Source organism: Labrus bergylta, chromosome 22 (assembly GCF_963930695.1).
Source record: "Labrus bergylta chromosome 22, fLabBer1.1, whole genome shotgun sequence".
In the NCBI taxonomy this organism is placed as follows: Eukaryota; Metazoa; Chordata; class Actinopteri; order Labriformes; family Labridae; genus Labrus; species Labrus bergylta.
In genome coordinates, this window is record NC_089216.1 from 3,824,097 (window position 1) to 3,847,448 (window position 23,352).

At 41.4% G+C, this 23,352-nt stretch overlaps 2 protein-coding genes across 2 annotated transcripts in view; one reads left to right on the forward strand and one right to left on the reverse strand.

Annotated features, from left to right (window-relative positions):
- Positions 1-561: 561 nt before the first annotated feature.
- Positions 562-4,594, reverse strand: bmp15 (bone morphogenetic protein 15). The gene is made up of 2 exons (XM_020654206.3): positions 4,114-4,594; positions 562-2,520 (listed from the first exon to the last, which is right to left on the reverse strand). The coding sequence occupies exons 1-2, from the start codon at positions 4,445-4,447 to the stop codon at positions 1,529-1,531; spliced, it is 1,326 nt and encodes a 441-aa protein (XP_020509862.2). The 5' UTR covers positions 4,448-4,594; the 3' UTR covers positions 562-1,528.
- Positions 4,595-10,514: 5,920 nt separating this feature from the next.
- Positions 10,515-23,352, forward strand: part of shroom4 (shroom family member 4) — a 61,523-nt gene continuing 48,685 nt past the window's right edge. The window contains exon 1 of the mRNA XM_065950790.1: positions 10,515-10,759. Coding sequence (XP_065806862.1) covers positions 10,637-10,759 — 123 coding nt within the window. The 5' untranslated portion in view covers positions 10,515-10,636. The remainder of the gene's footprint in view (positions 10,760-23,352) is intronic.

A 23,352-nucleotide genomic window follows, 5' to 3' on the forward strand; every position in this document is an offset into this window, starting at 1 on the left:
TCAGGAACACGTTATAATTACTGACAAGACGGCACTTTACAGCTGATTAAAAGCCAACACTCTAAACTCATAACCTTGGGAGTTTCACGAGGCTCCTCGGTGGATGAGGTCCAAAGCCGACCTATGACCTCCTGTAAAGCCGTCCGTGTCTGTCTTCAGTTTAACCTTTTTTTTTTCTTTCAAAGGCTTCTCCTGATAAAAAGGTCAAGGAGAGTTAAAAGGTCAACCAAAAGAGTTAGCCACGTTATGAACTCATGTGTGACAAAATGTGTCTCTAACATGTTACTCTTTGAAATATAAATCTGGTCAGAAATCAAACATCTTCTGCAGCTGGTTTCAGGAAACATAAGGCACCAACTTTGTGTGTGCTTAGGGCGCCATCTGCAGGACTCAATGCAATAACACAGTTAACCCAAAAATGTTTGGTGTACAATATGTGCTGCTGTGAGCACAAGGCTTCAATCTGCAGGATTACAATATTAACATTACAGACCAGAAGAGTTTTCGATCTTGATAACATAACAGAAAACATTTAACTTCCTCAAAAAAAAGACAAGAAAATGGGTTTTTAGAAAACATGCATTTATTTTATTATTAATTTTCACTTGTAATAAAAATTGCATTCTTCTCCACGATTACACTTAACATCTGCGTCCTTTGACATTCATCTGATTTCCACCCCCTCTTCCTTTCACTAAGACTGGTCAGCAGCAGCATTTTTTTTTTGTTGATTTTTTTTTTGGATACCACTCCCTACATAAATATTTCTACATTTCTACCGTCCACAGCTGAAAAAATATAACGCTACAAGGCCTTTAAAGCTGCATCCACATCGCTCAACCCCCTCTTCCATTAAAATTGGTTTATTTCTTTCTACCCCTCGTTTCTCTCCGAGGCCTGAAAAAGTGCCATAATTACTCTTCCACAAACCGACTTTTTTTTAAAGGTTTGTCAGCCATGATGTGAAAAACAGATCAGCTTTTTAAAAGAGTGACCAAGAGAAATATGAATAGACAGAAAACAAAAATAATAATTGGACGTCTATGGATTCTAAATGTGTCCTTTGTTTTTATTTACTTTTATTACAGAGAGAAAAAAAAAGCACTCTTTTCTTTGAGATAAATATGTTTTCTTTAAAAGTTACCACTGATGTTTCGTCCTTTTCACCAAGTGACTGTCAAAGTTTATTTCGGCATTCTAAGTATCCCCCCCTCACAGTTTGATAAGTCCCCCCCCCCCCTCAAGCAGCTGAAATACTTCTGGTTACAAACTGGAACATTGAACAGTCTGGACAGTGCTTTAACCAACAATCACTCCGACATTTTTTTTTTTTTTTTTTTTTAAGCAGTAAATAGACATTTCCATCTGCACAACTCGTAGTTCCTAACAGGCCTCGTTTTAAAGTGCTTCAGGTTTCCTCCTTCGAGTCTGCAGCTCATTGTGGTTAACCGCCAAGCTGTAGATCAAAAACCCTTCAAATCCGCCACACCCCCCCCCCCAGTCTAAATCCAAAGTGCATAGCATGTCTTTAGCGACACGTGCATGACTCTGCCACCATGTCCTCCAGCTCCTTGTACTCCACCTTCTTCTTGTCCACCACCAGCACGCTCATGGGCATGTACTTGTACGGCACGCAGGAAGGCGGCGGGACATCCCCGACGCCCAGGTCGTTGATGACCGTCTGGATGATGGCGTGGTGCGGCGAGTGGTAGCCGTAGTGGAGCACCCGGGGGCAGTTCCCCTTGCAGAAGCGCGGGTTGTACACCGGCGGCGCGATGAAGTAGCGACCCCAGCCGAGCTCGTCGAAGGAGAGGCGGAACGAGTGGAGCTTGCAGCGGTTCTTGGGCGTGCCGGTTTTGCGTTTGTAGGTGGGGATTTCAGCGAGGATGGAGGCGGAGGGCGAGGTGGAGAAAGAGAGAGAGGAAGAGGAGGAGGACGGGGCGTTTTTCAAAGCGTCGAGCGACGGATCCTTCGGCTCTGACGAGTTTTTGGAGCTCCGGCGCCGTCGAAGAGGAGGATTCCACGGACGCATCTGCCTCATGACGTTTTCCCCCTCGGCCCCGAGCAAGTCCTCCATCCAGTCCTTGCCCTCCCGCTCCTCCTCCAGGTATAAAAGCAGAGACGGGACCTCGACGTGAGGCTCACCTCTCCATCTTTTCCCCCTTTGAGTCCACCACCTGGAGAGGCCGCTGTCCTCGTCAGCATGCCCAGGATCGGTGCACCAGTACTGGGCAGTGAGGGTCAAGTGCCCCCCCGTGCCGCGGCTTCTCCCCTGCTGGACGTGCGCGGTGATATCCGTCTCCGTCCACTGCTCGTGGGGCTCCAGAGTGACCAGGCTCTCTTCGCCCAGCGAGGTGATCTGAGCCATGCAGCGGGGCGCGGGGAAGGCCTGGGCGCTGGAGGTCATGGAGGATGAGGAGGTAGAAGATGAAGAACGGAGGTGGATGAATGATGCTCTGACCAGCTGCTCTGAGGGAAGCGTGTCGAGGTCGTACTGCACGGTGAAGCTGTAGTGATGGTCTTAAAAATGGGAAAGACGCAAACAAAAAGGAGATGACATAAATGAATTTGGTATAAATTACTTCAAGGGCCAAAGATACCTTTTGCATTTTTTTTTTTTTACAGTGTAGTCAGAATTTCACAATAAAAGTCAAAATGTCTGGATGAGCTTCAAATGTCAAAACTAAAGTTGAACCTGAAGTTTAAGTGCAGGATATAAGAGAAGTGTAATCACAGGAGTTTGGGTATTAACTAATTAAACGGTGCACCGATAGATCGGGGGGGTAACCAGAACTTGTTGAATTTCAGGAAATTTCAGGACCAAGTAGAGGTGGGGGAAAGAATCTATTTACGTAAAAAATTGATTTTTATCTCCTGAGTTTTTGAATAGATTCATAACATTGGAAAAATCGGTTATTTTGTACATCACGTCTTACCTCAGGAGACCCTCCCCCCCGGAGCAGTCCTCCTGAAGTTATCTAGATATTTTAAGGAGTGCAGATGTGAAAACGGCTTTAGTGACCCAGAAGGTCAAAACGAAGGCAGCTGGTGGAAATGAGGCCGTCGTGTTGTGTTCAGGTGTTTAAAGTGAAGCTAAAGAACCACTGACTTGTTTACTGTTGTGTACGAGTTATGAATATGTCTCCTAGATGTTCTGTGTCTTATTGTGAAATGTTTTTAAATTTAGTATTTGCAGAATTTTGATTTAAAGCGCTACAGGCCTATAACCACCTCCCCGCCCGCCCGCCTGCCATGGGGGGTCCAGGGCCTTCCCCCACCTCTGGAACTCCCTCCCACCACAAATCTGTAATATCGACTCTCTCTCCATTTTTAAATCTCATCTCAAAACACATCTTTTTATAAACTTTCACATTGAGTCTGATCATCGCTCTCATAACTCCTTTTTGTGTCTTTAATGTTCACTTTATCGTTGTGTTGTTTTTATCTCTGCTCTGTAAGGTGACATTGAGAGTTTTGAAAGGCAATTTATTATTATTATTACAAATAAATACTATTTCATATCATTATCACAATAAAAAACAGTTTGTTTAGAGGAGAAGTTGACACCATGTTTGGGTTCTTTCTTGCTGACAAGGAAATGGTCGAATACACATTTATGTAGTGAAACAAAAGAGATTTGAATGGAATCGGTTGCAAGATACTTTAAATCTTAGAGCTGGTCTCCTTGAATGTTTTTAAAGGTCTTCTTAAAGATGTGGAGGCAGAAACATCTGACTGTAGATGTTTTAACTGACTCGTGTTGCCCCTTTTTGATCGCTTGGTTGCTGATGACTTCTGACAGATTCTGATGAGATGTTTTTGTGATTCCTGTCTTTATGTAAATTGTTGTTAAATGTTTTATGTCTGAAAGCCTGTGATTGTGCTGCTGCCTGTCTTGGCCAGGACGCTGTTGTAAAAGAGATTTTTAATCTCAATGAGACTTTTTCTTGGTTAAATAAATTTTTTAAAAATAATTAAAAAAAACAAAAAATAAATAAAGAAAACAATAAAGTTGTGGTTTGTTTTGAGGTCAAATGTTTAAGATGGAATTAAATATTTAAAAAAAAAAATATATATATATATGTGTCTTTTTGAAGTTGGCAGTGGACTCACCTCTCGACGTCGGCAGGTGTCGCGCCGAAGACGTCGTCGGCCTCAGCAGACGAACAGTGTTCGAGCCGAACTTCCGGTGCTGCCTGGGCCTGCCGTCCGGTTCGGCTGCGCTCCGGTACAAACTCAACATGAACTGCAGGTTCTGGTCCGCTTCCTGCTCGTCCGTCAGCGGCCGGTGGTGCTGCTGCTGCTTCAGGTAACTCCGGCGGCCGCGCTTCAGCATCTTGTTTCCGGTCATGAGTCCGTGCCCGGCGCAGGTGGAACAGAGCAGGTAAATAAAAGAGGTCAGGACGCAGACACGCAGGAGGCTCTGTTTGCTCCGGGTCGCCCTCATCTTTCGCTTTATTTATTTATTTTTTTAAAACCTCTGGCGCTAGCGAGCTCCACCGACGAGGCCAGAGTCTGACACCATCATCCGGGTTACAGGCTCACCTGATCACTGGCCATTTAACTAGTCGACTTTCGGATATCCACGGTGACCCCAATTAACCCCTTGGACGTGTGCGTGAGGCGTCAACAATGACGTAAGGACGTACGTGATTGGTACGTAGAAATGCGTGAAAATGTATTTTTCACATTTTCCACAACTTATTTACAGATTTTCTTGTTCGTTATCACATCACAGAGTCTACTTTTAAATCTCATTAGCTTTTTATATTATTAACATTAATTTATTTTTAATTTTTAATAACTTATTCTTTAGGACTAATCGAGCCATGTCAAGCTTTGCTCCCACATCTATCAGGCTCATGAACAAATTATCTATTTCTTATTCAACCGCTCATTTAACCGCTTATAACAATTATTTATTATTATTATTATTATTATTTGTATTTATTTTATTTTAATAGAGCCACTTGTATGTGTGTGTTTCTGTTGTTGTGATGCTCTTTCACACAAATGAAGTTTCTAACGGATAAATAAAGTTATAAAGTTATTTGAATTGAATTGAATTGAGTGGGACTTTACTTTACGGCAATTTACTTGATACTTAAAAACCTTATATATTTTTTTTATTTTATTTTTTTATTTGTAAATTTTATTTCATTCAAACAAACAATAAAGTTAAGAAAAACAAACATAAAATCTCAAATTTTTCTCAAATGAAAAAGTAGCAGAAAGAAGACCAATCTTATAATATCTGCCCCTCTTTCACAAAACATTAATTAAAACAAAACAAAACACTTCATTCAAAAATAATAAAAATAAAAATAAATTGGCTACAGGCAAACACAGCCACTGGCAGCCCCATCAGGTCCTCCCTTTACATGTGTCCTACTATTGCAGAGGCCTACTTGGGTATATTAACTTTAAAAAATGAAATAGAAATGTCACATTTAACTCTTTACATTGTAGGTTAATTTAGACAGATAGATAAATAGATATATAGATAGATACTTTATTGATCCAGAGGGAAATTCAAAGCATCCAGTAGCAGGTTACAAAGACATGACATGAAACATTTGTTACAAATTAATCCGCAAAACTGACGCCCTCCCCCTCCCATACATAAATATATTAACCTGAAAAAAAGATTTAAAGAATCCCTCTAGATCAGGGATGGGCAACTTTGGTCACAGCAAGGGCCACATTCATTTAATTCTCACTGCCAGGGGGCCAAATTGTAGCATACAAAAATGATTACAGTCGATTATGTCTCAAATTTAACTCGACATATACCAGTGATCAAATATTATTATGGACATATTTCTGGTTTTCATGATTTCATGGCAGATTTTGTCATGTTTCCAATTAACTGATATGTAAAAATTGACCTGAGGGCCACGTTGAGGGTTGATGGGGGCCGCATGTGGCCCCCGGGCCGCCAGTTGCCCACCCCTGCCCTAGATGAAACAAACTTAAACTGTGCAATTAAAAATAGATTAATACAAGAAATGTACATAAACCCGTGCAGGGATAAAAATATATGTGAGATTTAAACAAGAACCTATAAACAGCTGAGGAAAAAAATCTGTAATTAGACCTGAATATAAAAAATAAAAAAAGTGTTGACCTCCTGAAGTTGTGTTGTTTATATATGTACAGCAATGTTTAAAAAAGCAGATCGTGCAGAGTTATCAAAAACAGACATTAAATAACAGGCAGTGCAGACATTAAATTAAAGGTTCTATTTAAGTAATTGAGGTGATCATTTAAGTGTCCAACTAGAGGCTGACTCTTGGGACAGCTGTGCAGATGGGAAATGGAAAAAGGAAGATTTAGTCCAATTTATGCAAAGCACCACGACTGTATTTTACACTTTTCTTTTTCTTTGTTTTTGCAGACACACCGATAGTCTGAAATCTGGAGAATATGACTTGATGTAAGTCAACATTTGATCCCACACTGGGTGTTTTTAAGAATTGTTAATGCCTCCCTCTGGCACCACCTAGTGGTAGATTTGTATGCAGTGCAACCATAGTTCAAAGTGTTCAAGTGCAACATGTTTCACTGGATGGGTCTCTGCGATGAACAATAACCTTTGAGATGAAGATGCTCACTTAGACTTTAGAGACCATAATGCAGCAAAATGATTCAATATTACATTATTAAAAATGATCAAATCTACACTTTAGATTAAATAAAAGAAATGTGTTTTATTACTTTCAGTTTTGTTGGATTCGAATGACATTTTTACTTTTTGTTTAGTATTCATTCACTGAGGTCTCGCTAAGTGAAGTAAATGATGAAATGACGTCTTTAAAAAAGTACAAAGCAACCTTTAAAAAACAATCCCTCCGCTACAGAATGGCTTTTCAGTACTTTGTGTCTTTCTGTCTTTGGCTCTGCTGCAGAGATTTTTCAGTATGCATCATGGTTTAGTTTTTCTTCTCCGTCTATACTCCCAGATTTGTCTAAATTTGCAGACTCTAGTTACAGTTTCCTGATTTGTTGTTTGTTTGTTCTGGTTTAATTTGAAGCCTGAGCGCTCTGGGATCTTCTGGTAAACCAATTGTTCTCGGTGGGGGGGAGGGGGAGCTGATCAGATGACAGGCTGTAAAAAAATTTGCTAAAAAATGAAGGAAACACATGCTGGAGGAAACCTTTTTTTTTTTATTACCGGGGTTCTTTTTAAACTTGATCTCTCTTGAAAGCAGCACTCACCCACCAAACCAAATATTAGAGCTCAGAGTCTCTGAGAACAAAAAAAAGGTTCTGTATGATCTGACCAAAACAAACTCCTCGTGGTCGGGATGAAAGGTGAGACGCCTGGGCATGTTTGAATCTGTCTCATTTTCTCTTTGATTCTCTCCTCGTTCAGCTTCTTTCTCTCGAGTCGACACACACACACACACACACACACACACGGCCACTCTCTCACACACACATTGAGTTTAGTGGCACTGCAGAGCGTGGTGGCATTCCACAACAGTGATTATCTGCAGTCCCAATCATTTCAGTCTGCAGAGAGAGTGTGGGAAAACTCCAAACTATGGGCGGATTGCAGCAAACGGCTATAAGGGCTTATGAGGGAGTGATTGCATGAAACATTTACCATACAAAGGCAGAGGCAACAGTTTCCACCTTAGACTCATTTCGTCCACCATTAAAACGTTTATCTGACGCTTCTAATTTAATCACGCCATCGTCATGAACTGTTTTCTTCTTTGCAAGTTTACGCTATAGGCACCAGTGGTGATTCTGGAGTCTGTTGGGGCCCATTCAACCAGCGTTCATCACCGTTATGTCGCAAATGATCTGACACAGACGACTTTTTTTATTGTCATAGAAAGTTCACATTAGTGTTATTTTCAACATGAGGATATAAAAAACAATTACTCTCCTCTGCTGACTGTCATTGGAAAACATAGATTTCCACAGATTGGCCGTCAGACGGGGCCACCTTAGGGAGGTTTCTGTCATTGCAAACTTTGCACATTTTGAGTCACAGCTGGGGTTTAACATTTTAACAGACCCTGAGGGCCCCCCTTCTGGCCTGGGGCCCCAATCAGTTGCCGTCCTTGCCTGTTGACAAGCAACGCCCCTGCTAGACGCATTGACACGTTCAGGCAGATATTCAATCACCATCAAACACACTTAAAGCCAAGGGATAACATTTTCCCCTAAAGACTTGACTTTCACATATTTTTACATTTACCGACACCAGAACTGAATTGGAATAAGCTGCACATAACAATTGTTTGACGATTTCAGAGTATAGACCGCCCTGTGCATCAATCTGGATAGGATAGGATGAAACTTTATTGATCCCCAGAGGGGAAATTTGTGGCGTTGCAGCAGCACAGACAAGTAAACTCAAAATACAAAATACACATTAAACAGAATAGATTAGATAAGATGAATAAAAATAGGGGGTATATACAAGTACACAATTAATGATGAAGTTAACTATGCAGGGAGTTGAGACAGTATGTGCAGAGAATGGCAAGATAGTATGAGGTATGCCTAGCTTGGCAAACATAAAAACTATTTTTGCATGCTTATTAGTTTGCTTAGTGGCGTTAGCATGCTTTTTTCACTTTGTAGAAAAAACAAGTTAGCTGTATCTCCTTCCTCTGGGTTTTATGCTAAGCTAGGCTAATGACATCCAGAGATCAGCTTATGTGGGACTTAACAAACACACAAGGTTGGTATCCATACAGCCATCTTCTGCTCACATAACAACACATAAATCTAATTTTACAAAAGATAGATTAAAGCTACAAGTCAAAACTATTTATGCTATTTATGCTATACTTAAATTAATATGTCTGTTCTGCTCCATTCGGGATCAAGTGAAGTTTAGATTCACATTCAAACAAAGATAAGATTCAATTGGGTGTTCTCAAATGAACTCAAACAAAACGTGTTGCTTTAGCTGAGAGAGCGTTGGAGAGAATTAACAAAAATGGCAGCGACTTGGAGCGCTCCTCGCTGCTCGTTTTAAATGTTTCTTAATATGGTTGTCAGACAGGGAGACTGGTACGACTGGAGGGGGGTTTAGAAATGTGTGGGACGTGATATCAAATGTTTTTATTGGCCTCTAGGAGAATGTGCCCTTCAGTTGTTCATGCTGCAGATCTGCAGAGCTTCACTGCAGATGCATGGAGACAATATCAGCTTTCACCTCGAGTTTAGGGGCAGGGGTTCCCCAAGTCTTCAGCCTGGGACCCCCCAAAATACACAAACATTTTTTAACATTACTTTTATATTGTGTTATAACTCGTACAGTATGAGGGACAAAAAATAACTAAAGTATAAATAAATAAATAAATAAATGCATCAATAAATATATAAATGCTGAAAACAATACATCAATGAATAAATAATAAATACACTTTGTTAATGAAAAAGGCTATTTATATATTTTTACATGTATTTATTCATTTATTAGCATATTTCTACAGTTATATATGTATCAATGAATACATTTCCACATTAATTGAGTGATTAATTTATTTCTGTATTTTGACATTTACACATCTATTTATTTCTGTGTCCAGGTCGTCAGAGGAAAAGTATTTATGTAAATTTGCTTCTGTCTGTTTTTCAAAATTGACAAATCCTACTTCAGTAATCTTAGGACGGCCCACTTAATTTACATATTTACTTTTCCTTTACTTTACAGAAATACATAAATAAATATATGATTATATTTATTTATGTATTTATTGATGCATTTATTTAATTATTTATACATTATTGTATGCATTTCTCCCAAAATTTATTTATTTATTTATTTATTTATTTATTTACTTATTTACTTATTTATTTATTTATACATTATTGTATGCATTTCTTCCAGAATTTATTTATTTAATAATTTATTAATTTATACTTAAGTCATTTTTTGTCCCTCATAGTACAGCACGGCTCGGTTACAAACACTTTCTGTTGTTTCGCTGTGGTTGGTTGCCGCTATGAGGCTGCCTGATGTTACCATAATACAGCGGTTGTTGCGCTTGTAGCCCCTCCCCCCTCCTCACTTCCCATTGGACTCGTTCGCGCAGAGCTTCTCTGCCATTGGTTAACATTCCTGCCAATCACAACCAGGCGTTCGAATAGTGGGAGGGACCGTCTTCCAAAGTTTTTCCCAAAAGTTTTGAGCTGCGTAAAGCGAACCAGAAGCCAACCGGAAGTAGGTAATGTGTTTTTCAAAGTAAAGGCACTAGCCCTGCGTTTCTTCAGAGATTAAAGCGGATTATTTGCAAAAGGTGTGACATATATTAATAAGGTGATGCGTATAAACAGATTTAAAGCGATGTTTCGATTGTAAATCGCCGCTAACGGCTACTTATCGACAGCATTTAATGTTGGACCGGAAGTTGCTACCGCGATTTTGCCTCTAACACCGGTAAGTTTGACACTCTTTGCTCAAAACTTTTCTTCCCTCCCCCCCACCCTCTCTTCAATTCATCCATCCATCCATTCGCTGTTGTTGTAACAGAGGTGATGGAGAAGCCGAGAGACCGCGACCGGCACCGCTAGCTTTTAGCAAAGACCAGTCCGGGGGTTTTAACTGCGCCGACGGGAAAGACACGAAGAAGAAGAAGAAGAGAACCGGGAACCGGAGGAGGGGGTAATGGAGACCGTGGAGCAGCTCGTGTCTTTCCACCACATTCAGGTCCAGTTGAGCGGCGGGGCTCCGTGGGGTTTCACCCTGAAAGGAGGACTGGAGCACGGCGAGCCGCTCATCATCACCAAAGTAAGTTAACAACAACCAGTTACATTAATAACACTGAATTATGTGCAGGGGAAACTCACTTTAAACACATTTAACTACTAAAAAGTTATTTATTATCATCTTAAAATACATTATAGGACATTTTACATTTATATTTGTGCAGTATTTACAGTTCTGTTGCACAATATCACATTTAAACTGTCTTTAGGGATGAGTTTCTTAAGGATGTTGTTGGTAAAAAAACATATTTTCCTGCAGCCTCTTCTGTTTTCACATGATGCACAGCTACATTTCCACCTCCTGCCTTTTCCTCCTTCTGCAGAGGATACAAAAAGTGATTTCTTATGTACCTGAAGTCATCTTAAAATATATAATATGACATTTTACATTTATATTTGTGCAGTATTTACAGTTCTGTTGCACAATATCACATTTAAACTGTCTTTAGGGATGAGTTTCTTAAGGATGTTGTTGGTAAAAAAACATATTTTCCTGCAGCCTCTTCTGTATTCACATTATGCACAGCTACATTTCCACCTCCTGCTTTTTTCCTTTTTTTTCCTCCTTCTGCAGAGGATACAAAAAGTGATTTCTTATGTACCTGAAGTCATCTTAAAATACCTCATATGACATTTAACAGGGGTATTTGTGTACATATTTACAGTTCTGTTGCACAGTATCACATTCAAACTGTCCTTAGTGATGAGTTTCCTGAGGAGTCCCAGTAAAACAGCAGTTGTGGTTATTCATATGTGCTGTTTCTACGGTGGCTGAGAAGTGCAAAGCAAAACGACAAAATCTGAAACATAATTTACGTTTTGAAAAACATTTTTACATTTATAAAACAAAATTACTAAACCGAAACACTTTTACAATCACTGAGACAAATGTACAAGTGGCAGAACACTTTCACCAATCCTCAAACAAATTCACAAACGACAGAATCCGGACGGAAAGGGAACGTACCAAATGCAGGAAGCGACCCGGAAGTGAAGGAGTTAAGAGGTCATTTTGTTTGTTTTGGATGAATAAAAAGTGAAAATGTTTTTCAAAATGTAAATTTGTCTCAAATTTGTAAAAGTGTTTCCCACTTTGTCATTTTGCTTTGCACTTACCAGCCACCGTATGTTTCAGCGCTTCTTTGGTTTAAACTTTTCAACTCCCCAGCCCCAAAAACATCTTTTCCTGCAGCTTCTTCTGTATTCACATGATGCACAGCTACATTTCCACCTCCTGCTTTTTCCTCCTTCTGCAGAGGATACAAAAAGTGATTTCTTATGTACCTGTAGTCATCTTAACAGGGGTATTTGTGTACATGTTTACAGTTCTGTTGCACAGTATCACATTCAAACTGTCTTTAGTGATGAGTTTCCTGAGGAGTCCCAGTAAAACAGCAGTTGTGGTTCAGTATTTATTCATATGTGCTGTTTCAGAGCTTTGGCTGCTGCTTCTTTGGTTTCAACTTTTCAACTCAGGGTGAAAAAAAAAAAAAAGCCCCCAAAACAGCTTTTCCTTCAACCTCTTCTGTATTCACATTATGCACAGCTACATTTGCAGAATGCACTTTAACTTATAGTATCACTGATATCTCCCAATGTCAATACTGTCCATTTACGACTCTGTTTTTGCACATTTACATTTAATCTTTCATATTTAAGATGAGTAATGCTTAGTTAAATCCTGGTTGTATATATTCACATTCTTAGTTCTGATATTTTTAGTGCTTATTTACTTTGTATTTAATATTATATTATGTTTAGTTTTGCTAATATTGTGTTTTTTGCTCATATTGTGTGTCTGGACAACCTGCTGCTGTAACGCCACAATTTCCCAGTTTGGGATCAATGAAGTCATTCTATTCTATTCTGTTCTATTTCCACCTCCTGCTTTTCCTCCTTTTTTCCCTCCTTGAGGATACAAAAAGTTATTGTACAAAGATTAAGCAAATATCCGGTGCTGGTTGATGTTTGTCAGCTGTCACTGTCTGTGGAATTTAAAAAAAAGCCCCTGTATTCTAATGCTGAGTCTCTGAAAACCTTAGGGGGGTCAAAAGTTTCCCACAGACGGTGCTAAAAGGGGTTCCCGAGGGGTTCCCCCGGGTGCACTGAGCCTCCGTTCATCTCCCTGTCACTTCATTCACTGGAAGGTAAAAAACGCCGGCGTGCTGACAGATGAATAAAACCACTTCAGATGGAGTCTGGAGCAGAAGTGGTGGGATGGCTGTGGATTAAAAACCTCTGAATCTCTGATTTTTCATGATTTTAGCTTACATTAGCACCAACATCTGAGTCCAAACAGAAACCAAGAAGTTGTTGGTAGAGTTGCGCCAATGCAACCATACTGTTGAGTCTGGACCATGCATTGATCCAACGCTGTGATTTATTCACCACCACTGAATCGATGTCTCAAGCCTCACTGTCAACATGGACGTATCTGAGCAGTGAAGAAGAACTGTTTCCTGTTCCTTATCTTGTGACGGAAGCATAAAAACAACCACGTCTTGCTAGCTGACAGCTGCACCTTTAGACAGTTTCATCTTAAAGCTTTGTGTTTTGTGAAACGTCGGCAGGCACTGTAGGTTTGTGGGGGGGCCGCAAGCTGAGCTGCCGATTACTTCAGGCCAACTTTGATGGTTTTTAGGAGCTCAGTTTCTCTTAAACGAACCAGTGAGGTAATTTAACTGAATGAAGCAGCTTCATGTTTAAAGTCAGTCTTTCTCCAACGGTTGTTTGCAGACAAAAGTCATAGAGGTTGGTTGATGCCATTCAAAATGTTTTTCATTCTTGGAGCAAGACAGCCCAAAGATAATAGCGTGGGTATCTCATGCATACAGGGTTAGTAGTACACAACAGTTAGTTTGTAAGTGTTGCATTGGCACGGGGTTTTCTGCTTTTCACACTCAGCATGAGAAAGAAAGAGTTGTTATCAGAACAGTAGTTGACAGACGTGCAGAATGACGTGTTCTGTGGTCTGTTGTTATTTCTCCAGAGCCCCGAGGCGTTTAGTTTTAATATCAGGTGTGTTTGCTCCGAGTCTGGGAGCCTTGTCAGAGATTTAGAGCGTGCTTTCAGATTCCCGACTTGACCTCGTCTTGTGCGATAAAAGTCGCGTGGGGGGCCGCCCGACGTTTCCTCCCGGCCTCTTCTCACGGTTTTCACGCCGCGGGGCGGTGAGCTGCTGGAAACAAGGAAAGGGTGCCTTTGAATTACTGCGAGTAATTATTGGTGTGTGTTCTGCTGGGGGGGGGGGGTGGTTCGTCTCTCTGTGTGTGAGTGTGTGTGTGTGTTCAGTCCAGTGCATAAGTAGGCCGAATAACATGCAACCTCTGCTCCCTGGGTCTTTTCCTTCACTCCTTCGCCCACTCAGTCGAAAAAGCTTCAGCGGTGGCGGTGTAAAAGTTGGCTGGTGTACCTCTATGCTCACCACAGCAGGGAATGGAAAAGCCTGGCTCAGTCATTTGGAAACACACACACACACACACACACACACATTAAGTCACACACAGTTAACACAGCCCCTGGGAAAATGTGACTGGGACTGCTACAGGAGATAAAAATCAAACTGTGCTCTGTGGCTGTTTTGTGTCCAGTGGCTACTTAAAACACATCACAATAAAGCAGCTGAGGGCGCCGAGAGCCGGACCAGCGCAGAGAAGTGTTTAATGATTAAGTGTTGAGTCCTTGAAGGAAAGAGAGAAACATAGAGAGGAGGTAAAGTTGACATGTGTTTAATGTGTTTTAGGTTAGGTGAGGGTTTCCCTCTGCCTCCACACAGAGTTCTACTGTGTCTGTATATGAACCACAGCTGAACACAGTCATAATCCTCTGACTTCCAGGAGAGAGAGTAAGAGTAAATGTGAGCTCTGCGTCCGACTTTGCAGCCAAATGTGAAAAAAGCCTGGTCCAGCTTCTTGCTCGGTCACTCTCTCTTTTTCTTTTCATAGCGTCATCCATCAGCGTCCTCTTTTGTCTCTTAGCCTCAGCCATTGTATCAAACAGTAACCAAGACTGAGGCTGACCGGCTGATTTTTTTTCAGCAGAAGGCTAGTGTGTGGACTAGCGCCAGGAAGCAGGACACCTTTCTTACTGCCAAAGTTACATAGTGCTGAAAACAGGTTACTGGAGCACTCTGTGGAAAGAGCATAGACACCATTCAGAATCAGCTTTATTGGCCAAGTTTTCCCCCTGTTAAAAAGATATTGTTCTATTAAATCAACATTTGAAACCATGATTAAAGGTAGAAGTTACTTATTGTTGCTTTAAACTCTTTAATGGCCAAAGCTGAAGACCTCCAATATGAGCGCTAGAGCAACATTTTTTGCCTCCTGAAAGCACTGTTGTTGTTTTTCCACAGAAAGCAGAGTACTAAAAAACAGGTCTTATGTATTCAGGTGAAATCTGTAATGCAAAAAAAATCTTCACTAATGTTAAACATGACCATCTTTTCAAACTCCTTTAACCGGGACACTTAAGGGTACTGGATGTACATTCACGTACGCACTTGGCGTGCACCCTCGGCACCTAGCACACCTGTAACGCTCACCTTTCAACACCATGGACGCCATTAAACCGCAGCATGTACATTGCATGACTTGAAGCCCGCTGGAACGCTCAACAAAGACTGACTTTCTCATCAGCTCTATAGCTAACCCATTAGCGTTTAGCAGACGAGTATGATGGTACTGATGCATTTGTCATTGTTCATGACTTATGTGTACTCTATTAGTCAAAGGAAAATATTCAGCCTTTCAAAATGTGAGTACTTCTGCAGCTTTCTTCTGTAGTCTGTCATTGTAAACAGAAAGCTTTTGGGTATTTAGATTGTTATTGGTTAAAACAATCCCATTAACAACATCACCGCGGGCTCTTGGAACTATTTGTAGGCATTTTTTGCAAGTAATCCAGCATGGTGGTCCCCATTCTCTCTATCTCCTATCTTTATCTCTTCCATTGGTACGATTGGATATATAATAAAAGTTCATTCTTTTAGTTGTTACTTTTGGTCTTTAATGTGGAATTGAAAGAGTGACTCTGTTGGGGTACTTCTGGAGTGCATAAAAAAACGGTTCAGTTGCCCTCTCAGGATGTCCATGTTTTGAGGAGTGTGTGTGTGTTCATGGCCCTTTGAGAGCATGGACGCTGCCGGAGGAGGGGGGGGGGGGGATGGGTGACTTCTCCAGACAGGGATATAAGCCATTTGGTCAACATTCCTCCTGGAGCATAACAAATTACCACTGTGGTGTGTGTGTTTTGAGATATATTGTGCATGTGTGTGTTTTTACATGCATGTCCACCAGTTGATCTTCATTTTCTGACTTGTGGACTTAGCTGTGTCATGACACAGTGAGTGTAAGGTTTTATCTGATCAACCAGTTAGCTGGTCATTCATTAGCTTTCATGTCAGTCAGCCATGTACTGATTAAGTATAAAGAGCTCCACGGTGACCGGCCCGCCCACTTTTTTTTAGCAGCTCTGGTTTTGGAAGTAAATCTACCCATTTAAATCCTCCTTTGACATTTCAGAAAATCCTTATATCAACATTTTTAATCCTTGAATGAAGCCAACCAGCAACCTGAATACTCACATTGAATACATTTTGTGACTTAAGTCAGCTAAAATTACAACTTTTATTTGCTGTTCTTACTAAGCTATATCTTAAAACACTCTTCTGTGGGTGTAAGTATTTCCGGCTGACTCTAAAGAAAACCAAACTTTTAGAAAGGCGTTATAAGTGGGCTTCAATGTCTTCGTTTGAGTCATAATGATAACTATGTTACGATTAGCAATCCAACAGATGGATGGTGCCATTTCAAAAGTTTGCGCTCTGGTAAACTTTATGACGTGTTCAAAGTCATCACTTTCAAATGTTCCTCTGAAAACACCTGACGGGACCCTCTGTTGGTTTCACTGTCTGACTTCCTGTCCAGGTCGATCTGTTCTGTCCAGCTTGAAGCATGCCTGCAGCGTACTCTGTTGAAAATAGACTCGCAGCGTATTTGAAACGGAGCAGAGTGTAGTGGTGCTGCTGGCACGCTCCGGAGACGGACCGCGGCGATCGCTGTGGAGACCAAAACATTGAGTAGAGTGGCAGTTAACGGCGGCGCAGTGTGTGGCGCTGACCGACAGTATTTGGAAAATTGTGGGTTATTGATCAGTGGACATGCCTGGACTTGACCCTTGAACATGTTCACAGACTGAAAGACGTACAGCAATGTTTTATGGGTAATCTATCACCTCAAACTCGTCCAATTCGTCATTGTTTGTGTGTTTCTCTAACACGTTTAATGTCTTTAGCGTCTTTCGTAACATGTGGTCGGGATGACTAAGTAGCGGGTTCCTTCCATTGTTCCATCCGACAGAGCAACAGCTGCCGGGCTCTCGGCTCACTTTCAAATGTGGTTTTATAATCTCCTGAGAGGTCTCTGCTGGTTTCTGTTTGAGACTCCTCAACAGTTTTTTTTTTTTTGTCCGCACTCTGATCCCTCACTTTAATGTTACGCTCCCATGGGACAACATGGAAACCAGAAAAATGTGCAACAGTCTGTGTTTTGACTTGTTAAAATTCAACGGCTGATGGAATTCGTCGGGTTGCAGTACGGACATGCCTCTTTTTTTTCGCAATGAAATGGAAGCCGTGTAAATCACTGCTGTTCATTTGTGAACGGAGTATGATGTTTTTAAGATTTATTAAAGGGACAGTGTGTAACACATTGTTCTGATAGATTCCAGTTACTCATTTGGAATGTCTGGACTGGGATTTTCCCACCAGATCCTCTTAAGACCAGACACTTCCCCCAAAAAATCACAAAAATCTAAATGAATATCAGACCCTACATGTTGTCCAAGAGTCTGTCTGAGTGGACTTAAGAGCCGCCATGATGGACTTGGTAGTACCTGTGGTTTGTCTGAAACCTACAGATTGTTTTGATTAATCCCCCTTCATTTGAAATGTCTGGACCGGACTTTTTCACACAACAGCTTTGCAGATGACCAGACCCTTTACCTATCTAAATGAACATCAGGCCCATTGTTGATGTCGTCATGGAGACGATCTGTGGACACTTCTGAATGTCTTCACAGTGAGAGTATCAGTCAATATCAGACCTGATACGATATAAGATTGGATCTGTCCCATCCCTACTTAATACCACGTTGCCTAACTTAATCTAAGCTGTATACTTTTTGGAGGATGGTCTATAAAGAGATCCAGGATTACCTGTGTAGATCCCATCAGTGACTAATGTTGTTCTGCCTGGTTCTTGGACTCTCGTTGATCATCACATGTCTTTGTTTATTGTTTGTTTGAAAGTGGTGGATCCCCTTTAATGACCCTCCTGTCCAAATTCTAAATTGACGCTGATGGAAAGCTAATGTACTGTAAACATGACGACAGGGTTTTGAAATACGTTGTTGCTCAAGTTGACCTCAGTTAAACCCAAACAGAGATCTGCTTCATGTGGGTACGAGAGGGGAATTGCTGAGAACGAGAGCTGGATGTTTCCTAATCGTGGCTGAAAGGGATTTTCCTTCCATGTTCTTCTTCTTATTCTGTTGGAAATGAGGCCTTGTTTCTTTTGCGTGGAGCGTGTTTTGAAAACACAGCGAGCCGTCGGCCGTTTGATTCAACCAGAAGAAGAAACAAAGATGGAGACGATAATGTGTCTCCCTGGTCCTGCTGTTGATGGTAACAGAAATCCAGAGATTTTACAAAAGAATGTTTTGACATGTGGTCGAAGGTATGCAACCAAATGTCCTCGGTGGGTAAACAGTGTGTGTGTGTGTGTGTGTGTGTGTGTGTGTGTGTGTGTGTGTGTTACTCCCTACATTCCAGTAAAGGTAGCCTCCAGTAGCAATCTGCTCGGCGGGGGGTAGATGAGGATGCCATCAGATAGAGATGCCATTGTCTCTACTGTGTGTGTGTGTGTGTGTGTGTGTGTGTGTGTGTGTGTGTGTGTGTGTGTGTGTGTGTGTGTGTGCCCTGACTTGCTCTGCTAACTGTCCTAACTAACCAAAAACATATGTTGTGTTGAACGTAGTACACAATGGAGCATATTGATGAGACGGTCGAGGGGAAGAATGAGCGTATTCATGCTTCCAATCGAGTGATGTTGAGTCTTTCATGCAGAGCTGCGAGATGGAAAAATCATTTTCTGTAATCATTTAATCATATTTACTCATTAATGAAGGAAAATACCAGATAATTATCAGTTTCTGCTTCTCTTTGCTGTTTTTTTCTGTCAGAAGAAATGGAATATGTTTGAGGTTTTGGGATGTTTACAGAGAAGAACAAACACTTTTGAGCTTTGGGTATTTTTGTATTATCCCAAAGAACAAATGATGAATGGATGAAGACCATCAAAGTGAAAGTATGTCCTTTGTTGCCTCCTTTCTGACTTTGGCAGAAGGATTTTCTTTTCATGTTTTTGCCATGTTGTTGAAGAATGATAGAAATACGTGCTCGGACAGAGCTTTTTGCGATGGCAGCTCCCACAGCCTCCGTTTCAGAGCGCTTTCTCACCAGCGCTCCTTGTTGCTAGGTGATGAAAGTTAGCTCCTGCTTCCCTTGGTAATATGTGTTCGGTGTGTTTTATCTCTGTTTGCTTAATTCAATTTAATTTGAGGAAATATCACCAAGAAAACATGAAGAAGATGTAAAGGAGGAGTCATGTCCTGGTATCAGCAACACTCGGAAAAAAGACGAGTCAGACTAGCGCCTTCTCGGCTTTCGTTGTTGACAAAGCTGATATCAGAAACCCCGCCCCTTCTTGATTGCGATTGGTCGGTGGGGGAGAAGTGGCATTGGCCCCTGAAAATACTGTATCGCTGTGGCCCTAGCATGAAGTCTTTTCTGTGATGGTCACTGGTGGAATTGTTTTCTGCATTTTTGAGGTAAATTAAAAAAGTGTGTGTCAGCTGCAGGACCATAAAGTTTGAGGAGCTTACTGTTTGTGTGTGTGAGGGTGTAAGGGGGTGTGTGTGTGTGTGTGTGTGTGTGTGTTGGGGTGGGGCAGGAATGTCTCTATCTCTGATCTGTGGAGCCTTTAGCTGTTTCTTTTAGGTTACGTCTGCGGGCTCACACACACACTACAATAACAACCCCTGTGTGTTTGTGTGTGTGTGTGTGTGTGTGTGTGTGTGTGTGTGTAACGACATCAGTACAATGACCCACAAACACACACCACTGTAATTATTTCAGTGTTTGTTGTATTTTTTTCAGTAACACTGAATCCTCTTTTTCATAACAAATGTAAGTCATGGCCACATTGTGTTTTTATTGTTATCTGGATGTGAAGAAGTGTCGACCTAAGGCGGCTGCAGGTGTTATTGTTTTTGTGCAACACTCACTAGGGGGGCATGACACACACACACACACACACACACACACACACACACACACACACACACACACACACACACACACACACACACACACACACACACACACACACGTCAGCCACCTTGGAAATAGTTGTTTCAAACCAAAGTCTTTCAAGTAAATCAGCACTGGAGAATTGGTCTGGCTGATCCCATTTTGCACCGATTTCTACACTCGGGGTAAAAAAAATGGGTTTGTTTATATTTCTTTAAACCAATCACAAATGTCTTCGGTGGCGCTGAGCCCGGGTTGGAGCAGCAAAAACCTCAAAAGTAGTGTCAAGAGGTACGGTTTTTACTCGGACAATTGAGTCTTAAATGGCTCAGTTTACTTTTTGTGAAATCAGAATCTTTGTCCAATCTCGCCTTTTTTTTTGAATTTAGGTATTTATCTTTGTGACTGGGACATAGTGGAAAGGTTTCCAGTCAGTCAGACCACCATTTACTGCCATTAACTAAACCAAACCATGGAGAAATAACCATCAAATTAACCACCAACAAAAAAGGACCAATAGCTAAAGCCCTAGTTTATTGAATGAACCTGTTCCTTTTGGTAAATTTTCTTGGATACACGGACTGACCTTTACAGCGTTTTTGAGTTATCCACTTTCCCTCCACGCCGTCCAAAGTGGTAGAAACATCTAAAGACTCTCTGCTTGTTTAATTCCACCTTTCTGTTCCCTCTTTAGAACATTTTCCAGCGGCCGCTCTGCTGTTATTCGCTCTGACATTAGAAACAGTTTCCCAGCTATTATGTTGTATTAAAAAAAAGGGCAGTAACAGTTTGTGTGTTTTCTGAGCTTCTGTGTTTATATGTTTACAGTTTATTGCAACGCAGCCTTTCCCTAAACCTAAGAATGTACCCCACACACACACACACACACACTCATTCCTCTATGCTATGTGTTCCCCTCTCGTGGCTAACCCTGGCAAGTCGACTCCAGTTTGTGGTAAAAAAAAAAGAAGACACAAAACTCTCTTTGTGTGCTGCATCTTCGTCCCTCACGCCAGCCCTCGATGGCGTCTGGAGAAAACGACTTTTATCCCTCGTCCGTCTCTTCCTTCGCCCCTGTCCCTGTCAGACTCTACGCAGGTTACGTAAAGCTGTTTTTTTTTTTTTTTTTTTCTCGAGTCATAACTTCCCTCACGTTCGCTCCTCGTTAGAAGTGGGATGAAAGGAACGTCTGAGAGGGGAACCAACATTTGTGGGTGCTGCGAGACGAGGGTGACAGTGGGTGTGATGCATTCCTCTGGGTAAGGATTCATGAGAAGTTTGCTCAAGGCAGAAGAGACGCCTGAGTACTGTTCGGTTTGGTTTCTGAAAGACGACTATGATCAATATTCTTTGTCTTTTTGGTTTTTATGAACATCGCCTGCTTTTCATTATTTTAAGTATTCAAAGAAAGCCTTTAAAACAGCATTTTGACCACAGTAACTCTACTAACGTCTCGCCTAATTAAATACTTTCAAAGTGAATAATTACAGGAGGGACAATCCTCGTTTCACATGAATAGGCACTGTGGGATAATTGTATTACTTTTAAATGGTTTTCAATTCAAAAAACGTGAAGAAAACATGTTGGATTCTTTGTTAAAGGTCACATATTCTCCTCCTCTTCAGTGTAAATAAGTCTCAGAGCTCCCCACAACATGTTTGTGAAGTTTCTTGTTCTAAATCCACTCTGATCCTGTATTTGATCATGTCTATAAACCCCTCTATTTCAGCCCTGCTCAGAACAGACTGTTTCTGTGTCTGTACCTTTAAATATGTAAATAAGCTGTGTCTGACCACACCCCCTCTCTCTGGAAGGGCTTGGGTGTACTCGGTGCTTTCTCGCTCCATGTCCTATTGTTTACGGTGAGAAGGCAGACTCAGAGGGCAGAACAAACACCTAGCTGTGGGAGTGTCACCCACCTGGGGGAGGGGCTACTGCCCTTTGTGATGTCATGAAGGGAAAATCTCAAAACGGCCTATTTGAGCACACATTTTCTGAAAAGTGGAGCAGGCAGAAGAGGGAGAGGATGGACTTTTCTCATCATTGGGGGGTTTGTAGACGGACTAGGGACACATGTTAGAGTTAGAGAAACATGGTGAAGTGTATTTTTAATATGTGACCTTTAAAACGTTTGAAGATTGGAGACTGAGTTTGAGTAATATTTGGAAATAACTATGCATGACACTGAGCAACATTTAACAGAGTTACTGTGGCAAAGACAAACTGCCTTTTAGCAGGCAGACACCTTGAATGGAACCGGACTCATGTTGAAGAGCCGTCTGCCACAACTTTGTGAGATGGGAGGGTAAAATGTAGGAAGATGAATGAAGTGGTACAGACAGAGGGATGGAAATGTAGAAGGGGGACAAAGGTGATGATTAGGGAGGATAAAAAGGTGAATGTAGAGACGAGACCAGAGCAGGATGTGTAAGTCATGTAAATATGGGGGGGGGGGGGGTTGTGCATGGCGAAACGATTAGAGTAGAGTAGCACCAAGGTCAGCAGGGGTTGTGTTTTGGTCCTCTAGCTTCAGGCTGATAGATTATAGATGGACGCAGAGATAGAAGATGAAAGGAGGGGTGGAGAGGGAAGAAGTAAAGGTTTCGGATGTCTGATGATGCACTTGACTTTTTGTTGGTATCTACGTCTTTAAAGACATCGATTATTAATTTTAAAGAAATCTTCTAATGTGGCAGATTTTTAAGATTTTTCTGTTTCTCAAACTTTGATTCCAACACCAAACTTGTTGAACAAAAAAATCTGCCCCAACTCTTTTTCTGTTTTCAGATGTACTTCAGCTCTTACATACCGTATAAGAGACTTAAATAAACTGTTCACACACTCTTACACACACACACACATGCACCCCTTTTGGGAGTTTCTGGTGGCGTATGGAAGCCATTAGATCCGGTGACCGGCGCTGACAATAGCAAAGGTCTAAAGGTCAGCGGCCTGTTGGGGACCAGAGCCGGACTGGATGGATCCATCAACATCATATGTGTCAGTGTGTGTGTGTATGTGTGTATCCTCTTTATCTCTCACACACACACACACACACACACACACACACACACACACACACACACACACACACACACACACACACACACACACACACACATAGAAAGAGGGTGAAACATTAACTTCCTAATGTGAACTAAATGACCTTGCCCTCTCGACTAAAATGTGCACCCCTCCCCCCACTGGAGCTTCAGGGCATTAGTGTTTTATTATGAGAGCGACAG